Genomic DNA, 24,643 nt, shown 5'->3' on the forward strand with positions numbered 1-24,643 from the left:
TCTGGAGTGAGACTTTTGGGATTGTAGGGTCAGGGTTGAGGGGCCTACTCAGTGAAGATTGGTTTTTCAGAAATATTGATGACTGATACACATCAGAAAATATTCCTACCAAACAGGTTAGAATTATGAATTAGAACTGTGGTGCTAGAACTGAGCATAGAAATACTAAATCCTGTTGTATCCTTGTGTTTACCTAGTTACTATTGTTAAGCGCATTGAGAAATCAAGAAGGAAGAGTTTGGTTATAGCAACAGTGACTCTTAAGATTTACCTTTTAAGTTTGGTTTGATTCAGTTCACATCCTTATTTTTACGATCAAGACAGACTGAACCCCTGCAGACTGAACCCCTTGATGTGATTGTTCTACAAGTGACTCTCTCTAAGTGGCTTTTGGAGCTTAGCTCCTTGCTTCTTAGCGAGTAGGTACCAATAGTTTTGAAGAGGTTGTCCACATAAATAATTATTCACGATATCTGGACTGAAAAGTGAAAAGAAAGACCAAGTCAGGTACCAGTAATGTTTCAAGATCAACTAAAACTGTCATGGGTCAACATATGACAGTGAAAGGTAACACTCTGGAGCATTTCATCTGCTAGTATTGGCTCAAGAGAATGGAGGACAGTTATTTACAAGTGATGCCAATCTCAGATTGGGTGTTAGAAACAGCTTCCTCTTCATAGGACTGTAGAAGAGGCAGCATTTTCAGCAAAAGCAATTTCCACAAGGAGGTAGAAAGTTTAGTTGTTTACCATGGACCTGGCATTCCAGAGGGCAATAGAAAAGTTGTAGGTGTTCAGAGCAAAGAACAACAGAGCGGAAGGGAAGACAGGAGAAAAGGAATGAACCCATGGCTTACATTTTGTGGGTAGGTAAGAGGGTGGAAATATGGTGTTTTTTTCTCCTAACCACTGGTTTTCCTCCTAGCTCTCCTGACTGCTTTCTTTTTTCCACTGGGGGGCTTTTCTGTACTCTCATACTTTTATTTCCACCATGCCATTTTTACTTTTTCTGTATCTCACTGCACCTGTCCCTCAAGTCCTTTATTAGTCCCCTCCCAGCTTCACTTTCTTCTCTGTCAAGCCTGCGTTTGGCTCAGCTCTGCTCTAACAGTATTCTCCTTCACCTTTCTTTTAGAGTTGATTTTCTAGGTGTATTCACCTGACAATCTGATCCGTTGATGAACTTTTAGAGTCTGTATCCCCACTGCTAAGCTTAGCTGGAGAAAATCACATATCTGTAGCTTCATCTTTATTCTCAGTGCTGCCCAGCAATTCCCGTTCCCCCTTTCCTTAGGAGCATCTCTTTTTAAAATGACTCTCTCACTTTTCTAATCCCCTGCTACCTTAACCACATCTGTGCTTTGTAGATAGTCTTAACGCATTCTTCACAGGTGAATATCACTCCAGCTTTCTGCCATCAAACCTGTTCTCTGCCTTTATTCTTATAAATATGACCAGGTCTCTCCATCTTTGTGTTTATGTGTGTGGGGAGCGGGGAGGAGAGGAGAGAGAGATATTTGGAGATTTAACCCAGGAGTGCTCTTACTCTGAGCTACATTCCCAGCCCTTAACCTTGAACTTGTGATCCTTGTGCCTTAACCTTCTAAGTTGCTGGAGTTGCAGGCATAGACCACTGTGCCTGCCTCACTCTCCCATCTTTAAAAACTGTACATACACACACATCTCCTTCCCTCAAACCCACATTCCTCATTTAGTACCATGTTTCTCCTTTCCTCCAAATCAGACTTAAACTTCTGCTTTTCAGCTTGCTTTGCCTAGTTAACTTTGGGTCCCATCACTCCTGAGGCTCTGCTTGTCAAAGTTGTTTATGATTGTCTTATCACTGATTCTAGTTAGTTCTGCTAGATCTCTTTTCTTACCTGAGTTCTCAGTGGGTATTATATTAATCACTTTTTCTTAGACATGCTCATGTTATCCATGATATCATCCTTGGGGTTTTCTTTCTTTGTGATTTCCCTTCCTTTGCCCATTTCTTTAATTATTGGTGTTCATCAGTGTTCTGCACTAGGCTTCCTACAGTCCTGTGGATGAAGTTTCTCTTTCCACTGTTACCAAGGACTTATCAAGTCTCTTTTCCCTCTCTCGATCTCTGACCTGAGCTTTAAAATAGTCTCTCTAACTGCCTGCTGAACATCTTTTAAACACATATTTAGCAGCCACCCTTAGCTTTCATTAGTGCACTGAATAAATCAACAACCTAAAGCATAATTTTTCATTTCCTGCTTTCTTCTGTCATGTGCCCAATTCCCAACATCTCTAACCCTCTGAACATATACACAGTTGTCTTCTCCAGTTCAGCCAGTCATTTGTACCCCTGGAGAATGCGGCAGCCTAGCTGGTTCCCTTGCCTTCTGTTTTGCTGTTAGTTTCATTTCTGTGCTCCAGAAGGAGACTCTTTAAATGCAAAAACAGATGGTGTTCACTTCTCAGCTTAGATCTTTTAGTGACTTCTCAAGATCAAGCCCAGAATCTCTACCATGCTGTGATCTCTGCTGACTTTGCCAGACTTGTTTTTCATTACTCTTTTTTAGTACCATTACCCCAATCTTAATAAATTTTTGAACCCTAAAGAACAAAAAAGTGTTCCCTGGGCTACTTGCCCTCACCTATGCCTAATTTCCCTGAGAACTTAGCTTCCCTGATAGCCTTGAACTCTGGGTAGTGTGCCTTTTATCTTCATATCAGAGCAGTTTTCAAGTCACAGTGCAATGATCTGCTTTTACTGTCCCTGAATGTGTCGTAGGTTCATGGAGTATAGAGATTATGCCTGCTTTGTGCCCTGTAGTATTGTAGCATCTGGAATAGTGTAGAGCATGTCACAAATAAGTGCTTTTTGAGGAACAAACAGGTGAAATAAACAGTAAAGACCATGGAGTGTGGATAGGTTGAAGGCTTGACAGAGAATTATCAATTTGAATTCCTCTGTAACAGTACATTTGGAACAGTTTGCACAGTGTTAGCTATAAACGGTCATAATTAAGACATTGAAGTAGAAATTGGATAAGACTTGGCTGTTTAGCAAAGTGTTGGGAGCCAGAGCAAGAATCTAGGTTACCAATTCTAGACGTAACCAAATTCCATTTAAACAACCACACAGTTCTAGATATAACAAACTGGGTGTTTTCTGGTATATCATTTGTATGCTTATAGGGTTGGAAGATTTGGTGTACTGCCTGTGCCACTGTACAAGATCTGATCTAGGTTACAGACCTATAAATCTCAGTCTGCAGGAGCCATTTTAAGCTTTCCAGTCTTCTATTTTCTCATTTGTACATCTTTGTCAATCGAAGAAAAACAGGTAAATATAACATTAAAGAATTGTGAGCTTTGCACAATGGTGAATACCTATAATCTCAGCAACTCTGGGGGCTGAGGCAGGAAGATTTCAAGTTCAAGTCCAAACTGGGCAATTCAGTGAGACCCTGTCTCAAAATTAAATAAAAAGGGCTGGGGAAATGTAGCTCAGAGGTGGAGTGCTGCTGGGTTAATCCTCAGTACCCTGGGGCGGGGGCAGGGAAGAGAATTGCGAAAAAGACCCAGAGTCTCGTTCATTTCTTTCCCCAGCTTTACTCATCATCTACACATATTTTAGTATGTGATAAGTTGTATTTTATGTATACTATTCTCAAGTTTCCATCTAGTGTTATAGTGATTATCTTTGGATGTCTTAACTTTTTTCTTATTTAAATCTTTTCCCTTGGGGTAAATTCTCAGGGATGGTTTTATAGGGTCAGAGAATGTAAAAATTAAGTTTGCTTTGAGACTGTCTGTACTTTTCCAGAAGGGTTATATTGAAAGTTGACAGGAGAAGTATGAAAGTACAAGATTTCTCAGTGACCTTGAAGCATTGTAAAAGTGCAAGGAAGTGAAAGGGAAAAGTTGTATGGTAACTTTTATTTTCTTTACGTTGGTATAGTTTATGTAAGGTGTCATGAAGTTGTTTTTTTTTTTTTTTTTTTTTGCGGTGCTGGGATTGAACCCAGTGCCTTGTGCTTGCAAGGCAAGCACTCTACCAACTGAGCTATCTCCCCAGCCATGAAGAGTTTTTTTTTAAACATGGAGAAATAGTTTTGTATCAGTTAACAATATATTTAAATATAAATGCTCTTTAACGGAAGTGAAAATTCATACCTGTTGCAACTGTTTATTCCTGTTTACTTCTAGGTATTTTCATATTCATGTTTTTAAGTTAAAACATTCCAGTGCTAGGTTGTAAGCTGAGTTATTTTAACTAGAATTGTTTGTAGAGCCACAAATTTTGATTTTTATGTCATTATCCTTTATTGAGAGAGATCTGTGAAGCTTGTGCTTCTGTGATGCTGGAGAATGTGTTTTATTGCATCATATAATAGACAACTCTATGAAGACTCTTGTGAAAAAGTCTATATGTACCAATGCCACAAGCTGTTGTGCTTTTCTAGTGTGTGTGACTTAAGTGTAATGAGAATTGTCAGCAGTATACAATTTGTTTTAGTTGCTCAGAGCCAGAATTGTGATCTACCTGTAGCATTGCCTTTTAGATGTAGTTTGGGGTCAGACTTTTGTCAAATCTGCATTCCTTTATTACAGAGAAAAATGTTAAATCTTTCACAAAACATCCTTGTCTAAATGTGGTATTAAGGAAAACTTGTATTATTCCATTTATGCCTTTGTACTTTCTGGTTTAGAATTTTATTCTGTTACAATAAGCAGCAGAGAACTACCCAGCTGCCCTCTTGGTGGTTATGTAGGTCATTTAAAAGCAGGCTAGAGTTGAATACAAAAAGCACTGTGAAAATTACATATATTTTATTTTATACATGTATAATTTATATATATTATATATATATTTTATATATTCAGAGACATTAACCAAAGTACTGAAAGTTCTTCTCCTAAGGAATAGGAGTACAGAGTGAGTGACTTTGAGTTTATACCTTTATGTACTGACAAACTGAATATATATGATGAGCTTTACATTTTGTGTAAAACAAATTTTTTAAAAATGGCAGAACACTGCCCAGTTTATTTGACATGCATAATAGTTTTGCTGTGGCAAAGATATCAGGATTATAGAATTACTATTTCTGAGATTAAAACTGTTAAGAAATCTGTCAATAAGTTGTGTCTGCCATTTGTAAGAAATTAAACTGTAGTGCTTTTCTCTTCCTTTCTCTCTCAGGTCATTTGGATCCAGGATTCCTAGCGAGTGACAAAACATCTACTGGCAATGCACCACTTAATGAAGAAATTAATATTGCCTCTTCAGATAGTGAAGTAGAGATTGTGGGTGTTCAGGAACACGCGAGGTAGGTTACTAATTGAAAAATTCTGGTGTCCTATGTCGTGAATGTTACTTTAACCAGAAAATAAGTGATAAGAAAATGGTAGACCTCAGAGCATGGCTGGCATGAACATGGGCCTCTCAGCTTTCTTTGGTTTAAGGAACACTTTTTTTGGTTTGGTTTGGTTTGATTTTTGAATTTTAAAACATTTTTAGATACACATGACAGTAGAGTGTATTTTGACATATACATACATGGAATATAACTTTTTCTAATTAGGATCCAAGAAACACTTTTTGTTGAGATATGACGTGAGCTTCAGAATGTTGCATATCACCATTGCAGACCTATGTGTGTGTTGAGCTGATTTTCTTTCTCTTATATTTTAAGCAAATGTCTAAATAATTTGACAGGTTTTTCTCTTAAGGCAGAAGTATTTCTGCTTTCCTGCCCTCTCATTTCTATTTTCTTTCACTTTTATCTTGATATAAATTGGGAACAAACATCGGGGAAGCATGCATCTGATATCATTTTTTTATCCCCTACATCTTGTGGTGCTAGAAATGGAACACAGGGCCTCATGTATGCTAGGCAAATCTTCTCTCACTGAGCTATAACCCCAGGCTAGTATATAGTATTTGCACAAAGTTTGGCATTGTGTAAGGTAGGGGTCAGCAAACTGTGACCCACAAAGCCAAATCTGGCATGCTGCTTTGTGTTTGTATGGACTGAGTGCTAAGAATGGTTTTTATAGTTTTAAGTAATTGGGGAAAAATTACATTTTGTGATATGGAAAAGTAACACAAAAACTCAATTTTCAGCATCCATAAATAAAGTTATTCTAAAAGAGCTATGCTGTTTTGTTTCATATATCATCATTGTCTGCTTTTTGCACTCCAGAGGCAGAGTTGAGTAGTTTCAGTAATGTGTGACCCTCAAAACCTAAGATAGTTATTGTCTGGCTTTTTGCTAGAAAAACATGTGCTGACTCCTGTTTTAAGGTGTATTCATAAGAATTGGTTATAGTCCTCTCAGAGATATTCTTCTGGAAAAAAAAAAAAATATATATATATATATTTAATTTTGTGGTACTGGGGATTGAACCCAGGGCCTTGTGCTTGTGAGGCAAGCGCTCTACCAACTGAGCTATATCCCCAGCCCTCTTCTAAATATTTAACATGTACATGTACATACAAATGAAAAATTTCAACTTTAGCTTATTGTACTTTATGTAGCAAATACCTTTTCTTCCATGATGCAAGGGTTAAGGTGTGATTTTTCTAATAAATAGGCACATAATACAGTAACTCTATTACTTTGCTCTTTGATTTTACTCTTTGGTTAGTAAATTAATAAAGCATTTAGCAGCATATCTTCCATTGCTTACAAAATAGGTGAACATAGGCATGTAGAGTGGGAGTGAAATACAAAGTGCATATAAATTGAGAGTATCTTTTTCTTGTGACATCAGGTTAACTTTCTGAGACAGATTATACTATCTTCAGTTGTTCTTGGAGCACATTTTCTATTTACGTACTTTCCCTTAAGTTATATTTCAGAGTATTTTCCAATTAAACAAATGGAACTTGAAGAATATAGAGTTACCTTATAATTTAAAATGCAAATTCCCCAAGTGGCTAATTCTATCTTTATTGGAACTAGTACTGTTCTAGTACTGCATCCTCTATTCTATAACAATGCCAAAAGTATGCCTGTATAGCTTCCCACCCCCCCATTTTTGTATTTAATGTTTATTCTTTTTTTCTTATTTTGATGGGGAAGAATTTTTTATTGTTCTGTGTGTGTGTGAGAGAGAGAGAGAGAGAGAGACACACACACACACACACACACACACACACACACACACACATGGGATTGAGTCCAGGGTCACTTTACCAGTGAGCTACATTACTAGCCCAGCCTTTTTTTCTTTTTTAAGATAGTCTCGCTAAGTTGCTGAGGCTGACTCACACTTGTGATGTACCTGCCCTCAGGTTTCCAAGTCGTGTACCACCATGCCTGGGAAGAAGTTTTATTTTTTTCCTTAAATATTTTAGTCTTTATTATTAGAACATTGAATCAATAACCACTAAATTGAAATTCCTTATAATTATTGTGTCAAATGTTAAACATTGATTTCATAATATATTGAAAAATAAAAATTTCTTAAAGTTTTTTATATTACTTTAAACATTAGAAAGATACACGCCAAATTTACTATCCTATAGCATGCTATACAGCCCAGTACATATATTTTGACAAAATCCATGAGGATTGATACTCAAAGAAGTTTAAATATTTTTAGTTTTAAATTTTTTAAGATAATATAGAAATTTTATGCACAAATCATTAATATCAGCTATTTCAGCAGTGTTTTTCCTACAGTGTATTATTGGTATGAAAAAAGATTTCCTCAGTAGCAGAAGACTTTTCCACAATCTAAGCTACTCTGATGTGATTCTGCCTGTGGGTTGTTGATTCCGTTGTTGTTGACCTCCTTAAATTGTTACCATTACTGAAATTTTTTCTTTTTTGGTACTTAGAGGCACTTGATCGCTGAGCCAAATCCCTAGCCCTATTTTGTATTTTATTTAGAGACAGGGTATCACTAAGTTAGTGCCTTGCTTTTGCTGAGGCTGGCTTTGAACCTCCCATCCTCCTGCCAGACTCCCTAGTGACTGGGATTACAGGTGTGCACCACCAAGACCGGCTGTCATTACTAAAATTTTAATACCATTTGTTGTGAGAGAATTTAGGTAATGAAATATTTTGTATTTAATTAGCTTTTATGGATTTTATAGTTTAGATGACAAATCAAAATAATTTTCACTGTCTTTCCTTTATCTCACTCTTCCCCCACAATTAATTTAAAAAACTTTTCTCTGTTCTTTTCCATTTTTTAAATCTGTTCTCTTCAAGCTGCCTTATCCATCAAATGAGGAATATATAACTACTAATTTCTTTCTTCAGCCTTTAATTTGCCTTTATTTCACTCATTGCTTTTTACCATATAGAAAACATTATCCTTTTAAGTCTCATCAGGATCTTTCTGGAATACAATGTATTTCAGAATTTCAGGTTCCCTGCTATTATACCTTGTTGGCAAACTTATGTAGGTAAATTATCTTCAATTGTTGGCACATTTTCATTCACCAGCTTCCTCTTGAGTTTCATTTCAAATTTTAATTCATTGTATTCATGTCCTCCAGAAGTAGGAAAGAATAGGTAATAACCTGTGTTGTTTATCTAATTTCTATATATATATTTTTTTTTTGTGGTGCTGGGGATCAAACCCAGGACTCTGTACTTGCAAGGCAAGCACTTTACCAACTGAGCTATCTCCCCAGCCCAAAGAAAGAGGGTAGAGGATTCTGAATCCGTTCCTTTTGTTTGTTTGGAATTTCAGCAATCGACCAGTGCTGGGGATTCGAACCGGGGTCTTGAGTTTGAGAGGCAGGCACTCTACATGTTGGGCTATATCTCCAGCTAATTTCTGTGTTAAGACATGTCATGTGGTTCAGTTCTCTATTAACTTCTACTGTGTAGCCCTTTATCATTTCCTTATGCCTAGAAATTTTGTAGTACCTGTTTTTTTTTTTTTTTTTTTTTTTTTTTTTTTTTTAGGGGGGGGGTTCAATTTTTCTTCCATTATGATTTTTTTTTTTTTTTTTGCAGTGCTGGGGATCGAACCCAGGGCCTTGTGCTTGCAAGGCAAGCACTCTACCGACTGAGCAATCTCCCCAGCCCCCCATTATGAATTTTTGAGCTTCCTTTTTCTTATCAGTATTTTGGTATTTGGTGATAAAATTATCATTATATTTTTATGAAAACTTGGAAGTTAAAATTCTGTTCCATTTCTACCTCTTTCTTTCTCTACACACATAAACACTGCCCCCCCCCACTCCTTCTCTGAACTTCAGGTGTTTTATCCAAATTGTCATTTCATTCTATAGACATGTTTAGTCCACTCTTGATCTAAATTAGGTTATTATGGCTACATTTTAAATACCATGCTATACCTTGACTTTTAAGGACTTTTTCTTACATGCCCTGGGTCATAAAGCTATACTTTATTCTGATCCATTGGTTTGAATCTTCAGGAAATAGTATCTTATAGGTGATAAATCCATTTTGAAACCTCATTGGTAGCTGTTTATACAATGGAATGTAGAATTTACAGATTCTGTTGGAGTATTTTTAATTAAATCCTCTATCATTTTGAGGATATATTTTATGTTGGTCTTTGGTTCTAGGGCTGGGTAGAGGCTCACGGACTGTTCTTTCTAAATTTTTTTCCAGCAATTTCTTTAGAAGCTTGATAATCTTTCAGACATTGAGATTCAAACACTGGGAAGCAGGTTGGGAAGAGGCTATCTTGTTGGTGGCTTCAGAATCATTCCTTTGGCTACCTTTGTCTTATCTGGAATTTATTTCTTTCATAGGTCTCAGGTTGCAGTTATGAAGTATTGATGTGCTTCTGGCAAGGCTTTCTCTTGGAAAAAGTCTTAGGTTTTGATCCACGTCTTTTTGTTCTCATTTGATTTGCATGTATAGATGTTTTATTTGGATTTATTTGCACTTTTTCTTTTGATATTCTACATTGTTGTGGGCTTTCTGAACGTTTTAAAAAAACTCATACTTCGTCTTTGTTGTTTTCTTTAGAATTATATTCTCCGACTTGTGTTGGGTCCACATTAGAAGAATTTTTTTTGACCTTTAAACTCAATTCTAGTTGTGATATGCATCCCCTCTCCCCAGTAAAGTTTTTCTTGTATGCTGGTATTGTTCCCTATTCTTTCATTTTAGATTTTGATGTGTTCTCTTGTCCCCTGTGTTTTTCCTAGTCATAGGTGAGAAGCAGGCTTTCTGAATTAATGGTTGAATGCATCTTGTATATCTGCCTTATATTGCTGTGGTGACCTCCTGACATCCAAATTGTTATTTCTAGATGTTAATTTTCAAAAGATGTTGCTAGAAAAATGGAGACTTTTCCAGTATCTCTAGTTGTTCTCTCTAGTGCTTAGTTTTGCCAGAAGTTTATGATCCTCATGCCAATACTTTCCTTTGTGCTTTTCTTCTGTTAGCTTTATTGGTAGTTTTCCTAGGAAGATGAATGCATATGGCACAGATCTTTGTCAGGGAACTGTTTCAAAGCAGTTCCTTTGATACCTGTTCTGAGACTTTTGTGAATAATCAGGCTGTAAATTTATTTGTCTATTAATCCTGTGGTCATCAACATTAATGTTGGTTCATCCCTTAGTAAATTAATTGGTATATTAAGCTTTTGCATTTAAGACTGATTGCTTAACAGAACCAGTTGATAACATTGACACTAAAAGCTAGAAGGAAAATGAGCTTTCCCCCAAAGATACAAGAATTCATTTCATTTCACTTAGTAAAAATAAGTAGGAATGTTATCCAAGAGGTCACCTTCAGGATCTGTAAATGAAAGCAAAAATAATCAGTTCAATTAATGCATGCATGCATGCATACATACATACTGGGGATTGAACCTAGGGGCACTTTACCACTGAGCTACATCCCCAGCCCTTTTTAAAATTTTGAGACAGGGTCTCACCAAGTTGTTTAGGGCCTTGCTAAGTTGCTGAGGCCAGCCTCAAAACATGCTATCCTCCTGCCTCAGCCTCCCAAATTGCTGAGATTATAAGTGTATGCCACTATGCTTGGCTAAATATAATTAATTTTTAACATTTATTTTTAGAATGGTAAGCTAACTATGTCAAAAGTTGACCATCATCTGTAGCTAATTAGAGGTAGGAAAACTTTGGTCCAGAGTTGGGATCATTTCTCCAGAGAATCTAAAATTGTAAGGAGAAACAGATTTGGAGCTCATTCTGTCATCTTTAAGTTCTTTCAGGTGCTCCTGTGTCCTTTTAATAAACTCCCCTTTTTGTTTAAGAAGCCTAACCAAGGTGATTGCTGGTAACTGCCACCACTTGTTGCACAGCTATAAAAGCAATCCGTTTTGATAGTCGAAGAAATGCTTCATCTCTTTATTTTTCCCTCCTTCATCCATTCCTCGGTAGTAAATACTGTCTTTAAAGCTGTCATTCCTAATCATTTTCCTACATCAGGTGCTTTCTGGCATCAATTTTGCTGTTGTTAGATGCCCCCAGGACCTTGCAGTGCTCCTCTCAGTCATGCATAATAGAGTCCTTTAAGCTAAGTCTGAGGAAAGCATAGTAATTTAGTGGAAAACAGCCTCCTGAATGGAGACATGATTTTGTTTTGAGTTTTGTGGTTAACTTGCTTAAGATCTAGGGCAGTTGTCTTTTTGGTCTTGTTTTTTTCTTCTGTACAATAAACAGATTAGATTAGATTCTTTTTAAAAGCACTGTTTGATATTACATAGTGCAGTTACTTGGAAAGCAGTGCAGAGTAACAGTTGGGACTTTATATCTCTTTTGCTTTGCAGATATTTCTAGGAATTCTGCCAAAGATAACATTGATTCCCTTGGTAGCCACTTATCTTTGACTTCTTACTAGGTTTCTGGATAATTTGACTTGAGTTATGCTTATGCAAGTGAGCTTTTGAATTGTTGAAAACTTTATATTTTTAAAATTATTAATCTGGTGGATGGGGATGTAGCTCAGTGATAGAACACTTATCTACCATGTAGCTCAGTGATAGAACACTTATCTACCATGTACAAGCCCTCGGTTAGATTCCCCAGCAGGGCAGGTGGGGTGGGAGGAAAAAAACATTAACCAAAAAAATTGTTAGTCCAGGGGCTGGCGTTGTAGCTGAGTGGTAGAGCACTCGCCTGGCATGTGTGAGGCCCTGAGTTCGATCCTCAGTACCACATAAAAATAAAGGTATTGTGCCCATCTACAACTAAAAATATTTTTTTAAAAATTTACTTTAAGGACAAATTTTACCTATTTTTCTTCCTGTTTAATTTGTTCCAACTAAGATTGTTTGGGCATCTTAGTTTTGTTGTGGATTTATATATTGTCCCTTGATGAAGACCCCAGAGATTTAAATGCATCCAGAGAAGAAGCATCTTACCCATTGTTAGTTAATTTGGACACAACTTGGGAGTTTCTAACTGAGAGAGGGACAGAAATGGTGGAAAGGGTGGAGAGGTAGGCTGACGTGGAGGGAGGAGAGATAGAAGGGCATTGATTGTGGGTTTCAAGAAACTTGCGTAATAGTAAAAATATCAGTACAACTACAGTAATGTTGTCTTCTGGTTTTCCTTCAGTGTGGGGCTAACCATGCTTTTATTCTTCATCTTTGTTGCAGGTGTGTTCATCCCAGAGGGGGTGTGATTCAGAGTGTTTCTTCGTGGAAGCACGGCTCTGGCACACAGTATGTCAGTACCCGGCAAACCCAGTCATGGACTACTGTGACCCCCCAGCAGACTTGGGCTTCACCAGCAGAAGTTGTTGATCTTACCTTGGATGAGGATAGCAGGCGTAAATACCTACTGTAATACAATGTCACTGTGTTTCCTCTGCACTGTTTCCTTCCACTTCCCACTTCCTTCTCCTCTTTGTGACACAGAAGTTCATTGTCATAGCTTCAGCTTCAGAAGCTGTTTGTGGCGTTTGTAGAATTGAAACTCATGGAAACCTCCCCACACTTTTTTTTTTTTTTTTTTTTAAATTAAAAGAAGTCACTTAGGAAAATAACTTATCACAGAAAATAATTTTTTCTTTCCCTCAGTAGGAATATGAGAATGATGAATTTCATTAGACAACTTCATTTTACTTGGTGACTTGTAATCTTAGGAAATTTGCCTTCCTTTTAGAATAATAGTTCAATTACCAAGTAAAATGGATTTCAGTTTTCGAATCTTGTATTTATTTTTCTGTATAATAAAATTAATATCTAGACTTGACCACTATCTGCCCACCTCATTGTCACTCCTACCTTAGGGCATTTGCACACATATCACTTGGGTCCTTTTTGGCACCTGATAGGGCATGTGTATTTTAAAATCTGTCCTTAAAAATAGAAGACAGAAGTGTATTACAAGTGTTTTTCTTTCTTTTTCTTTCTTTTTTTCCCTTTTAGCTTTAGTCTTCTGCCTTCTTTCCTGACTTTACTCCTGGTTGACTTCCCACAACATAAATAATTGATACGCCTCTTTGTATTTCTAAATACTATTAAGGTGACTTAGTTGGTCTCCTTCTTGTTGCAATAATTCATAATGTTCTGGAGAATGTCTCTTTTGGAACAGAGGCATTCTGGATTGGTAATTACCATGAGGTTTTCTGGGCATGTGAAGAGTATTGAGAGATCAGTGGGAAAATCTTTTCCCTTAACTTTTCCCCCTGGTTTATTAAATAATGGGAGAACTTATAAAAGTATTACTTAGGAAGACTATGAAAACCTGTGTGACTTCTGAGTCTATAGGCACTTGCAAATCTGAAAGAAAAGTGCCTTCTTTCAAAGCTGGTCTCTCCATAAGGCATGTTTAACAACTGTTCAACACCTATGCTGAACTTGACCTGATACCATATTTGGATATTTTTTCCCTCTACTTTCTAAAAAAAAGCATAAGAAAAACCAAAATATGTCATAAGAAGTCAGTGCAAACCATATTAATGGCACTGTAAGCCTCACAGTATCTAAAAGTAATAATAGCAAAAGGTAGTTGAAACTTCAGGGAATTCAGGAAATGCCAGCATTGGAGTTTTGTGGCATTAGTTACTACCTTTTTTCCTATAACACGTAGTTACTAGTGAATTATTTTAAAAGCAATACCTAGAGTTAGAACACTATGTTTTGTGCACAGGGAGGTATGAAGTTATATTGGCTCAGAAGACTTCACCTTTTGTTTTTCAAATTTTTTTTTCTTTTTACATTGCTTTTTGTTTCCATTGTTATGGTATGAAGTTGCTGTGCCCTTTGCTTCCTTCCCCAAATGCCTTGATGGCTCTTACTGATCATAAGAGCACTAGATCTGCCGTTTGCAGTTTCCATTCAGTGAACACACATTTACCAAGTGCCTGCTCTGCATCAAGCACTGTGCAGGGTGGGTGCATGGAGGCCCTGAGATGAATGAAGGCACAGCCTGCATGTGCATGCATCAGAGTCTGCTTGGCTCTACCTGCCTGGCCTTTTCTTCTTTTTTAATATAAAAAAAAAGTTTATTCCTTTACCCTACTTTCTGTTACGTGAGTTCCTTCTTATGCCCCTTTTACTACAGAAATGTACTCTAGCATGTGTTATTTTGATTTTCTGTTAGCATCTCATTTGTTCTGGCCTCTATTCTTCTCCCAACTTTTAATTTTTTTCCAATCTACTTTAATTGGTCAGGCCTTTAAGATCATGAACCTCCAATTCTAGCACTTGGTGTATCATTCTTTCACATGGCCATAATCCTAGACAAAAACCAAAGACCCAGAGGCCAGAGCGAAACAGGACCTTCTAAAGATTCACTACTGGTGTATCCTTGGACCTTCACATCTTCCTTTAGGATTAATTTATTGAATTTTACTGTTACACATTTTTTTTTACTTGAATTAAAATACTAGACAAAGCAGAAATGTACAATTTCTGGTCTGTGTTTTCCAGGAAAATCATTGGGAAGAAAGTAGAATGGAGTATATGACTTGAAGTTTTTGCAACTTATTTTCCCCCTAGTATCAGGTCACAGCCCCATTTTGAAGAATGTTTTTTGTATAACCCATTTTGATGTTAATAGTATGTTTTGTCCAGTTATTTCCCATGACCCATTTTCTTTGGTTCCTAAGAGTCATCCTATAAGGAGAGTACTTTCTCATGTGCTTTGTGCACCTTGGACTGGGGAAAGATTTGGATTGCAACCAAACCCTTTTCTGGCCTTTTGCTTTTACATTAGGTTGCAGTTTTTTCTCACTTGTTCTGTTTCCATCTCCCTTATTATCTGACCTAATGTCAGAGACTTAGGCATTAAGATGCATAAAGGGAAAGGGAAGGGATGTTAAAGGCAGTCAACTCTTTCCCCAGCTATTAGGTTGGGACTCTTCCTCCTAACAGCTAGAGGATGTTTCAAATCTTTATTCATTGCTATATCTAGAAGAGTAGAGATGTGGTTTCAGGCAAGGTATTAATGATAAAATTCTGTGATACACAACTCACATGACATTAGAAATTTATTTAAAGGAATTGATTCTTTTTTTTGGGGGGTGGGGGGTGCTGGGGATTGAACCCAGGGCCTTGTGCTTACAAGGCAAGCACTCTACCGACTGAGCTATCTCCCCAGCCCCAGGAATTGATTTCTTAACCAAACATTTGCATTTGGTATCGTAAGTAGTTCTTTATGCTTTACAGGACATTGTTCAAAGTATTCTCTCTATTACATTGGTACAGCTGAGTCATAGATTGACTGATCCCAACAACTTGGTTAAATTCTCTGCCCCTCCAGTTTGGAAAAAACAGATCAGTAATCTATCCATTGCATCATCATGACTGACTGCCCTGTAATTTTTAATTGTTGCTCACCAGTAATTGTCTTTTCATTTTGATGGTGGGGCCAAACCAAATGAACTTCAGTATTTACAATTGAGCATCCCATAAACTCTGTTTTTGTTGTTACCAGTTGCAAACATGAACCATCTGATTTGATAATTTAGTCATTTGTTCATATTTACTTTTGCAGATTATCACCATACTTAACTTAAAATAAATGTGTTGTCTGCTTTTTTTTTATACCATGTCACAAGGTTTTTGAAAAGCTTGGGACACAGTTTTGTTTTTTAATCTTTTTGTTTTCATAAAGGCAAAGACAGAGCCCCTAATCCCTGTTCTCCAGTATGTGTATGATGTGACTTCCATGTATATATAAAAATAATTGCACCCTAACCAAACTTCCTCATATTGTGCACTGTTTGTTTAAAATAATCACGTATTTTAGTCCATTGCTGTTGTATTTTTTCATTTTATTTAAAACACTACTTCTTATTCTTTTAACAAATTTTAAAGGGTAGTTGATCTTAAAAAAAAAAATCACTGGATAACTAGGAAATATTTTTGTTGTTTTGTTTTAAAGAGTACAAGGTCATTGAACCTTTTACTCCTCTTACCGTGAACCTGAAATGTCAGCCATTGTATGGCTAGGAACCAATGCACTTGGCATTAACAGATCTGCTGTTGCTGGGGTGTGAGTGTGGACTTGATGCAGTGACGACAAATCATTGCGTAGAAGTAATGTTTTCAAATGTGCAACTCTAGTTTTTAAAATGAAATTTGGTTCGTTACATTCATTATTTAGTTTTTGTTTCCATTTAGTATTTAATGGTCTTTGGAGAAAAATAATAAAACAGAGTGTTATATATATATTTTTTGGTGCAAGATAAGATTTTCTGTTTTTTGAAATAAGTCTGTAGCATAAAGGTTAAACTATTTTAAGACAAAATAAAATAGAGTGTATTTAAACAATGATATTTTCTGAGAATTTTTTTTTTTCCCCGTTTGCTTCAGTTAATTAGGTGGTTCCTGGAGCAGCTCCTAAGTTACCTTTTGGATGTGAAAGTGGATGTTTTGTTAATAGATCATTATAAGATGCTTGATATATATATATTTTTTTTTCCCAAAAGCAATCTGTATACTACCTGCCAAGATATTTTGTCAGGTATTCTGTTGTGTACCAGATCTAGATAAAAATAACTTTACAGCTGCTTTCCTATAGCCTTTACCTCCCTCTCCGGCTAGGACCGGGTTTTAGAGAGGGCTGAAAACTTTGCAGTGCTGGGGCACCTGTGTGCATGGGAACTAAACTCACCTGCTGATCACTTCCCAGAGATGGGTATATCAGGGTAAGATGCATTACTGCCTGTACTTGCCATACCAGTAGGCTGTTTCAGAAATAACCTCATGAACTTTTCCCCTAGTATGGTCCAACTTTCAAATTTTTGATTTGCTTATTAAAATGATAGGAACTAACGTATTAATATCTCATTACTCTATGCTACATCCAGAAGAGTGAAGATGTGGTTTCAGGAAAGGTATAAATGATAAAGTTCTGTGAATACATAACTCCTGTGACATTGGAAATTTCTTTTAGAGGGGCTTTAACTTTATGTGAAGGAGAATTAGGAGGCAAGGAGAATGAGACCTTTTTATTAAATCACCTAACTCCTGACTCTTTTTATTTTCCTCGGGAATTTTTAGTTCTTCCTGCACTGAATGAGATTGTTAACAATTAGGAAATACACTGTTAAAAGTAGGAAATGTTTTCAGTTTTTTTTTTTTTTAATGCTTCTTTTGTATTACTGCCTTGTATTTGAGACCTAGGTATGTTGGTGCCTATGAGAAACTCATCTTTGACTCTAGAAAAAAATTGTTTATCTAGCCTCTTACTTTTGAATCTTTTCATCTTTGAGAACTGCCTTTGAAGGACAGGATTAAGTAAGTAAAGTCTGTGGGTAGTTCTTGATCTAATTTGGACTTCTTCCTTCTATTCTGTTGACTTTGGGCTTTCCCTTCCCTCAATGACTTGTTTTTTTCACAGTAGATGCCAGCTATTTATAACTTCAGTCTAAAACAGAAAAAAATTACAGATAAAACTTTACCAATACATACATCTCTCTTTAGCTTCATTTTTGCAACCAGAGTAAGGTGAATTTCTTCTAGGTTTTATTTCAACTGTGTTATTGCTCTGTGAAGTAGTGGTCCTTAACTTCATTGGTAGGTTTTATTTTCTTTATTTTCCTGACTCCATCTTTATTTATTTATTTATTTTTGAATAGGTAAGGTAAATCAGAGGATAATGTATTGGGATAATTTTGTTCTTGTTTACAGTCAAAAAACCTTATGTGATCAGGGATTGATGGGAATGGGAATGACAAATGTACATTTCAGACTTTCATCACCAATGAAAAAGCATTTTTGTAGACTCAAAACTTGTCATTAGTGCATTTAGATTTTGAAGAAAAAAATAAAAATGTAAAATACCCCTATAATAATACAATGTTAATAGAAATCGGCCACATACTGAGACCATTTTAGAGAGCTACCATTGTTTAAATATAAGAAAAATTACTTCTTGGTTCAAATTAGTGAAAACTTTGAAAGATTGTCTTTAGAGAACATTATTTGAGGACAATGCTTTTTCAGAGTCTGATATTCAAATGTCACTTTATAACATAATTACAGATTAACCTTTAAATCACATCTTTATTAAAGTGTCAGATTTCCATTCTCTGGGACATATTCTCACAGTATGTTGTTCAGTTACACAGGATAAGCTTTCTTCATTATTTTTAAGAACTTTGTACATAGTAGAGTGATTGCTATTCATTGCTTTATCATCTTTTCAAAAAGACACAGACTTGCTAGACTAAAGCTGACATCTTTTTTTTTTTTTTTTTTTTTTTTTTTGAGGTACTGGGGATTGAACCCAGGGCCTGTGCTTGCAAGGCAAGCACTCTACCAACTGAGCTATCTCCCCAGCCCTAAAGCTGACATCTTTAAAGGTGCATGCAGGAAGAATATTCCCATAATAATTGTGAAGAAGCTGCTCAGAGTTCCAATGATATCATCAGCAGGCATATCTTGCCAGTCCTTAAGAAATACTGAACAAGTTAAAACAGAGGTTGTAAAGAAAACGTAATATATTGGCATCATCCTGGACGTGTTGAATGTGTCCAGGGCCAGGTTTAGGTAATTGATCTGTGTGTTCACACAGACTATGAGGCTCAGCAGCAGAATCCAGGCCAGGGGATGCTGCAGCACAGGCTTTACAGACAACAGTTTTTTGATGGCAATGTCCAAGCCCTTCACACAGAAGACTGAAAACACTCCACAGAGCAGATTGTTACATACACAAGAATGTTTGTCCATGGTGAGGTGCCACCACAGAGATTAATATCAAGGACACAATGACCACAAGTGTTACAAATACCCCCAAACCTGGATCACCTAACTTGTGTGACATTTAATTTAAGGTGTCAGTCTCCTCTTCCTTTGGAGCATGGATGACCATAACTGTAGCCCCTTGCCTCCTTAGCAAACATTCAATTTTCCCATGAAGATTAAGTCTTTCATTTAGAAAGTGTGAAGACAAAATGGCACTTATGAGGATGCTGAGAGCTCCTAGTGGTGTCATTAGTGAGACTGGTGCAAAGGCATATGCAGCAAGGTTGGCGACCCCATTGATAGTAGTCCAGCCCACCACAACCATTTTTTAAGATATGCATGGCCACCTTGACCTGTTCTCATGGAGCCTTTTCTGGCAAATCACAGAAGGCCTCCCCCCCACCCCCCACCCCCAAATGAAACTCCCTCCTATGAAAATGGTGGAGGTCATAGCCAATCCCAGGCCAATATAGAAATCATATTTTCCATGCCCTGGGCTCATTTCATTTGTCACTTAAGTTCCTATGGGTCACATTGATCACAGAACCAAGAAACTGCTGGTACTGAAAGGCAGTATGATGCAGTCTTCACATATGTACGTTTAACATAGTCTGATTGAAAACCAGGGATGATTTATTCATTCTCATTTCCTTGTAAGTGCTACACTTTATTCCAACTTAAAGTTTTAAACTTTACTGGCAGGGTAGTTCCAGCCCCATCCAGCACACGGGCCCCAGGAACCTTGACTTGCCCCCTCACAGGCTGCTCCCTCCAGCACTCCTTGCGGTCACTGTGCAGCGGGAAGTGTGAGCATCCAGGGCTGCTGCTGTGCCAGCGGCCTCCTCCATGGGAGCACTGAGATAAACCTGCCCGGACAACCTCCAGTCCTGCTGCGGGGACTGAGGGCCACAGCCCAGGAGAACCTGGGCGTACCCCTGACTTTGAGAGCAGTGATGCACAGAATTGGAGAAATTCCCAGGTTATAGTGGAACTTTGGGAGAATCTGCATGAAGCAAAAGAAGGTAGTAGGAAGTAGTAGAAGGAGCAGTGAGCTCATTAAAAGATGCAGGTGGTGGTCTTGAGTATCTCAGAGATCTGGAAAGAGCTCTTTTTTGCCCAGGAGGTCATATGACGCGAGCTTGTTTGCTCACTCCAGTACTGCCATTATATAACTCCACAGGTGACATACACTCTAGGTGGAAGTAGTATAGGCAGGGATCCCCCCCCCCCTTTTTTTTTTTTAAGAATAAAAAATATTTCATATTTATTGAGTATAAAGCAATGGTTCTGATGTAAATGCATCTTCACTGAGTTAAAAAAAAATGAATCAATACTAAACATGATTTCTTTTTCATAATGAGAGTAGGAGGCAGTGTGGGATAAACAGCACAAGTTTTGTAAATGTCAACTGTGATTCTCGAGACAAGCACCTTCACTTTTCTAAGCCTCAGTTTTTTGATCTGTAATCAGGGATGGTTATATTCACTTCCTAGGACTACTTCTTTAATTGAGAAAACATAAATATCTTGCATTAGATCTAGCACATAGTGCTTATTTCCCATCCTCTCTCCCTGTATTTAATCTCTTTGGAATTCCCTGTGTTTTATTTTATTTTTTAATTAAAATATTTTTATTTTTACAAACACATTTTGATTCATTGTACACAAATGGGGTACAACTTTTTCATTTCTATGGTTGTACACAATGTAGATTCACACCATTCATGTAATCATACCTATATATAGGGTAATACTGTCTGTTTCATTCTACTGTTTTTCCATCCCCACCCCCTCCCACCCTTTTTTCCTCTACACTGTCCAAAGTTCCTTCATTCTTCTGTGCCCCCCAACAACCCCATCGTTATATATTGTCATGCACTTATCAGAGAAAACATTCGGCCTTTGGTTTTTTGGGCTTGGCCTATTTCACTTAGCATGATATTTTCCAGCTCCATCCATTTACCAGCAGATGCCATAGTTTATTCTTCTTTATGGCTGAGTAATATTCCATTGTGTATATATACCACAGTTTGTTTAGCCATTCATCAATTGAACAGCATCTATGTTGGTTCCACAATCTGGCTATTGTGAATTGAGCTGCTGTGAACATTGATGTGGCTGCGTCACTGTAGTATGCTGATTTTAAGTCCTTTGGGTATAAACCGAGGAGTAGGATATTTGGGGCAAATGGTGGATCCATTCCAAGCTTTCTGAGGAATCTCCATACTGCTTTCCAGAGTGACTGTACCAATTTGCAACTCCACCAGCAATGTATGAGTGTGCCTTTTACCCACATCCACGCCAACACTTATTATTGCTTGTGTTTTTGATAATAGCCATTTTAATTGGAGTTAGATGAAATCTTAGGGTGGTTTTAATTTGCATTTCTCTAATTACTAGGGATGATGAGCACTTTTTCATATATTTGGTGATCACCTGTATATCTTCTTCTGTGAAATGTCCGCCCATTTCCTTAGTTCGTTTATTGATTGGGTTCTTTGTATTTTGGGTGTAAAGTTTTTTAGGTTCTTTATAAACTTTGGAGATGAGTGCTCTGTCTGAGGTGTGTGTGGAAGATTTTCTCCCACTCTGTGGGCTCTCTTTTCACATTATTAATTGTTTCCTGGGCTGAGGAAAAACTTTTTAGTTTGAATCTATCCCATTTTTTGATTCTTGCTTTTATTTCTTGCACTATGGGGATCTTGTTAAGGAAGTCTGGTCCTAAACCAACGTAATGGAGATTCAGGCCTACTTTTTCTTCTGTTTGATGAAGGATCTCAGGTCTAATTCCTAGATCCTTGATCCATTTCGAGTTGAGTTTTGTGCAGGGCGAGATAGGGGTTTAATTTCATTTTACTGCATATGGATTTCCAGTTTTCCCAGCACCATTGTTGAACAGGCTATCTTTTCTCCATTGTAAGTTTTTGGCACCTTTGTCTAGTATGAGGTTACTGTACTTATGTGGGTATGTCTCCATTTCTTCTATCCTGTACCATTGATCTCCCTGTCTATTTTGGTGCCAGTACCATGTTGTTTTTGTTACTATTGCTCTATAGTAAAGTTTAAGGTCTGGTATCAGTGATACCTCCTGCATCACTCTTCCTGCCCAGGATTGCTTTGGCTATTCTGGGTCTTTTGTTCTTCCAGATGAATTTCATGATTGCTTTTTCTGTTTCTATGAGAAATGTCAGAGGGATTTTAATTGAATTGCATTAAATCTGTATAGTGCCTTTGGAAGTATGGCCATTTTGATAATATTAATTCTGCCTATCCAAGAACATGGGAGATCTTTCCATCTTCTAAGGTCTTCCTCAATTTTTTTCTTCAGTGTTTTGTATTTTTCATTGTAGAGATCTTTCATGTCTTTGGTTAGATTGATTCTCAAGGTTTTTTTTTTTTTTTTTTTTCAGGCTATTGCAAATGGAGTTGTTGTCCTCATTTCCCTTTCGGATGTTTCATTGCTTGCATATAAAAATGCTTTAGATTTATGTGTGTTGATTTTATGTCCTGCTGTTTTGCTGAATTCATTTATGAGGTCTAGAAGTTTTCTGGAGGAGTGTTTTGGATCCTCTAAATAGAGAATCATGTCATCAGCAAATAGTGACAGCTTGAGGTCCTCTTTTCCTATTCGTATTCTTTTAATTTCTTTAGTCTGTTTAATTGCTCTGGCTAGTGTTTCAAGTACGATGTTGAATAGAAGTGGTGAAAGAGGGCATCCCTGTCTTGTTTCCATTTTTAATGGGAATGCTTTCCATTTTTCTCCATTAAGAATGATGTTGGCCGTGGGCTTAGCATAAATAGCCTTTACAATGTTCAGGTATGTTCCTACTATCCCTATTTTTCTAGTGTTTTGAGCATGAAAGGGTGTTGTATTTTGTTGAACGCTTTTTCTGTGTCAATTGAAATAACCTTATGATTCTTATCCTTAAGTCTATTGACATGATGGATTATGTTTATTGATTTATGGATGTTGAGCCAATCTTGCATTCCCGGGATGAACCCCACCTGATTGTGGTGCACTATCTTAATATGTTTTTGGATACGGTTTGCCAATATTTTGTTAAAGATCTTTGCATCTATATTCATCAAGGTAATTGGTCTAAAATTTTCTTTCCTTGATGTGTCTTTGCCTGGTTTGGGTATGTGGGTGATATTAGCTTCATAGAATGAGTTTGGTAGGGTTCCCTCCTTTTCTATTTCCTGGAATACTTTGAGAAGTATTGGAATGAGTTCTTCTTTGAAGGTCTTGTAGAACTCGGCTGAGAATCCCATCTGGTCCTGGGCTTTTCTTGGTTGGTAGGCTTTTGATGGCTTCTTCTATTTCATTGCTTGATATTGATCTGTTTAAATTGTGTATGTCCTTCTGGTTCAGTTTGGGAGGAGCATATGTCTCTAGAAATTTGTCAATGTCTTTGGTAGTTTCTATTTTGTTGGAATACAGATTTTCAAAGTAGCTTCTCATTATGTTCTGTATCTCAGTGGTACCAGTCTGTCGTGATATTTCCTTTTTCATTACGAATTCTAGTAATTTGAGTTTTCTCTCTCAAAAACTAAGGGTTTGTGGCTAAGGGTTTGTCTATTTTGTTTACTTTTTCAAAGAACCTTTTTGTTTTGTCAATTTTTTGAATTGTTTCTTTTGTTTCAATTTCATTGATTTCAGCTCTGATTTTAATTATTTCTGTCTTCTACTACTTTTGGTGTTGTTCTATTCTTTTTCTAGGGTTTTGAGCTGTAATGTTAGGTCATTTAGTTGTTGACTTTTTATTCTTTTCTTGAATGCGCTCCATGCAATGAATTTTCCTCTTTGTACAGCTTTCGTAGTGTCCCAGAGATTTTGATATGTTGTATTGTTGTTCTCATTTACCTCTGAGAATTTTTTTATCTCCTCCCTGATGTTTTTATGTTATCCATGTTTCATTCAATAGCATGTTATTTAGTTTCCAGGTGTTGGAGTAATTTCTGTTTTTATTTTGTCATTGATTTCTAAGTTCATTCCATTATGGTGTAGAACACAAGGCGGTATCTCTATTTTTTTACATGTACTAAGGGCTGCTTTGTGGCATAACGTATGGTCTGTTTTCGAGAAGGTTCCATGTGCTACTGAGAAGAAAGTGAATTTGCTCGTTGATGGATGGAATATTTTGTATATGTCTGTTTAAGTCTAGGTTATTGATTGTGTTATTGAGTTCTGTGGTTTCTTTGTTTAGTTTTTGTTTGGAAGATCTATCCAGTGGTGACAGCAGTGTGTTAAAGTCACCCAGAATTGTGTTGTGATCTGTTTGATTCCTGGAATTGAGAAGGATTTGTTTGATGTACTTGGATGCACTGTTGTTTGGGGCATAAATATTTACAATTATTATGTCTTCCTGATTTATGGTTCCCTTAAGCAGTATGAAACGTCCTTCTTTATCCCTTCTGACTAATTTTGGCTTGAAGTCCACTTTATCTGAAATAAGGATGGAAACCCCTACTTTTTTACTGAGTCCGTGTGCATGGTAGGTTTTTTCCCATCCTTTCACGTTTAGTCTGTAGATGTCTTTTTCTGTGAGA

At 36.9% G+C, this 24,643-nt stretch overlaps 1 protein-coding gene, 1 non-coding gene and 1 pseudogene across 6 annotated transcripts in view; 1 reads left to right on the forward strand and 2 right to left on the reverse strand.

Annotated features, from left to right (window-relative positions):
* Nucleotides 1-13,149, forward strand: part of Ark2n (arkadia (RNF111) N-terminal like PKA signaling regulator 2N) — an 85,235-nt gene extending 72,086 nt beyond the window's left edge. For all 5 annotated transcript variants that reach the window (XM_047526335.1, XM_047526334.1, XM_047526333.1 and 2 more), the window contains 2 exons: nucleotides 5,182-5,308; nucleotides 12,552-13,149. In XM_047526335.1, coding sequence (XP_047382291.1) covers nucleotides 5,182-5,308; nucleotides 12,552-12,741 — 317 coding nt within the window. In that variant the 3' untranslated portion in view covers nucleotides 12,742-13,149. The remainder of the gene's footprint in view (nucleotides 1-5,181; nucleotides 5,309-12,551) is intronic.
* Nucleotides 6,368-6,441, reverse strand: Trnav-cac (transfer RNA valine (anticodon CAC)). The gene has a single exon. It is a non-coding gene; the product is annotated as a tRNA-Val (tRNA).
* A 1,465-nt stretch (nucleotides 13,150-14,614) lies between the features above and the next one.
* Nucleotides 14,615-19,457, reverse strand: LOC124965379 (magnesium transporter NIPA2-like; annotated as a pseudogene).
* Between the last annotated feature and the right edge of the window lie 5,186 nt (nucleotides 19,458-24,643).

This window comes from Sciurus carolinensis, chromosome 15 (assembly GCF_902686445.1).
Source record: "Sciurus carolinensis chromosome 15, mSciCar1.2, whole genome shotgun sequence".
Taxonomy (NCBI): domain Eukaryota; kingdom Metazoa; phylum Chordata; class Mammalia; order Rodentia; family Sciuridae; genus Sciurus; species Sciurus carolinensis.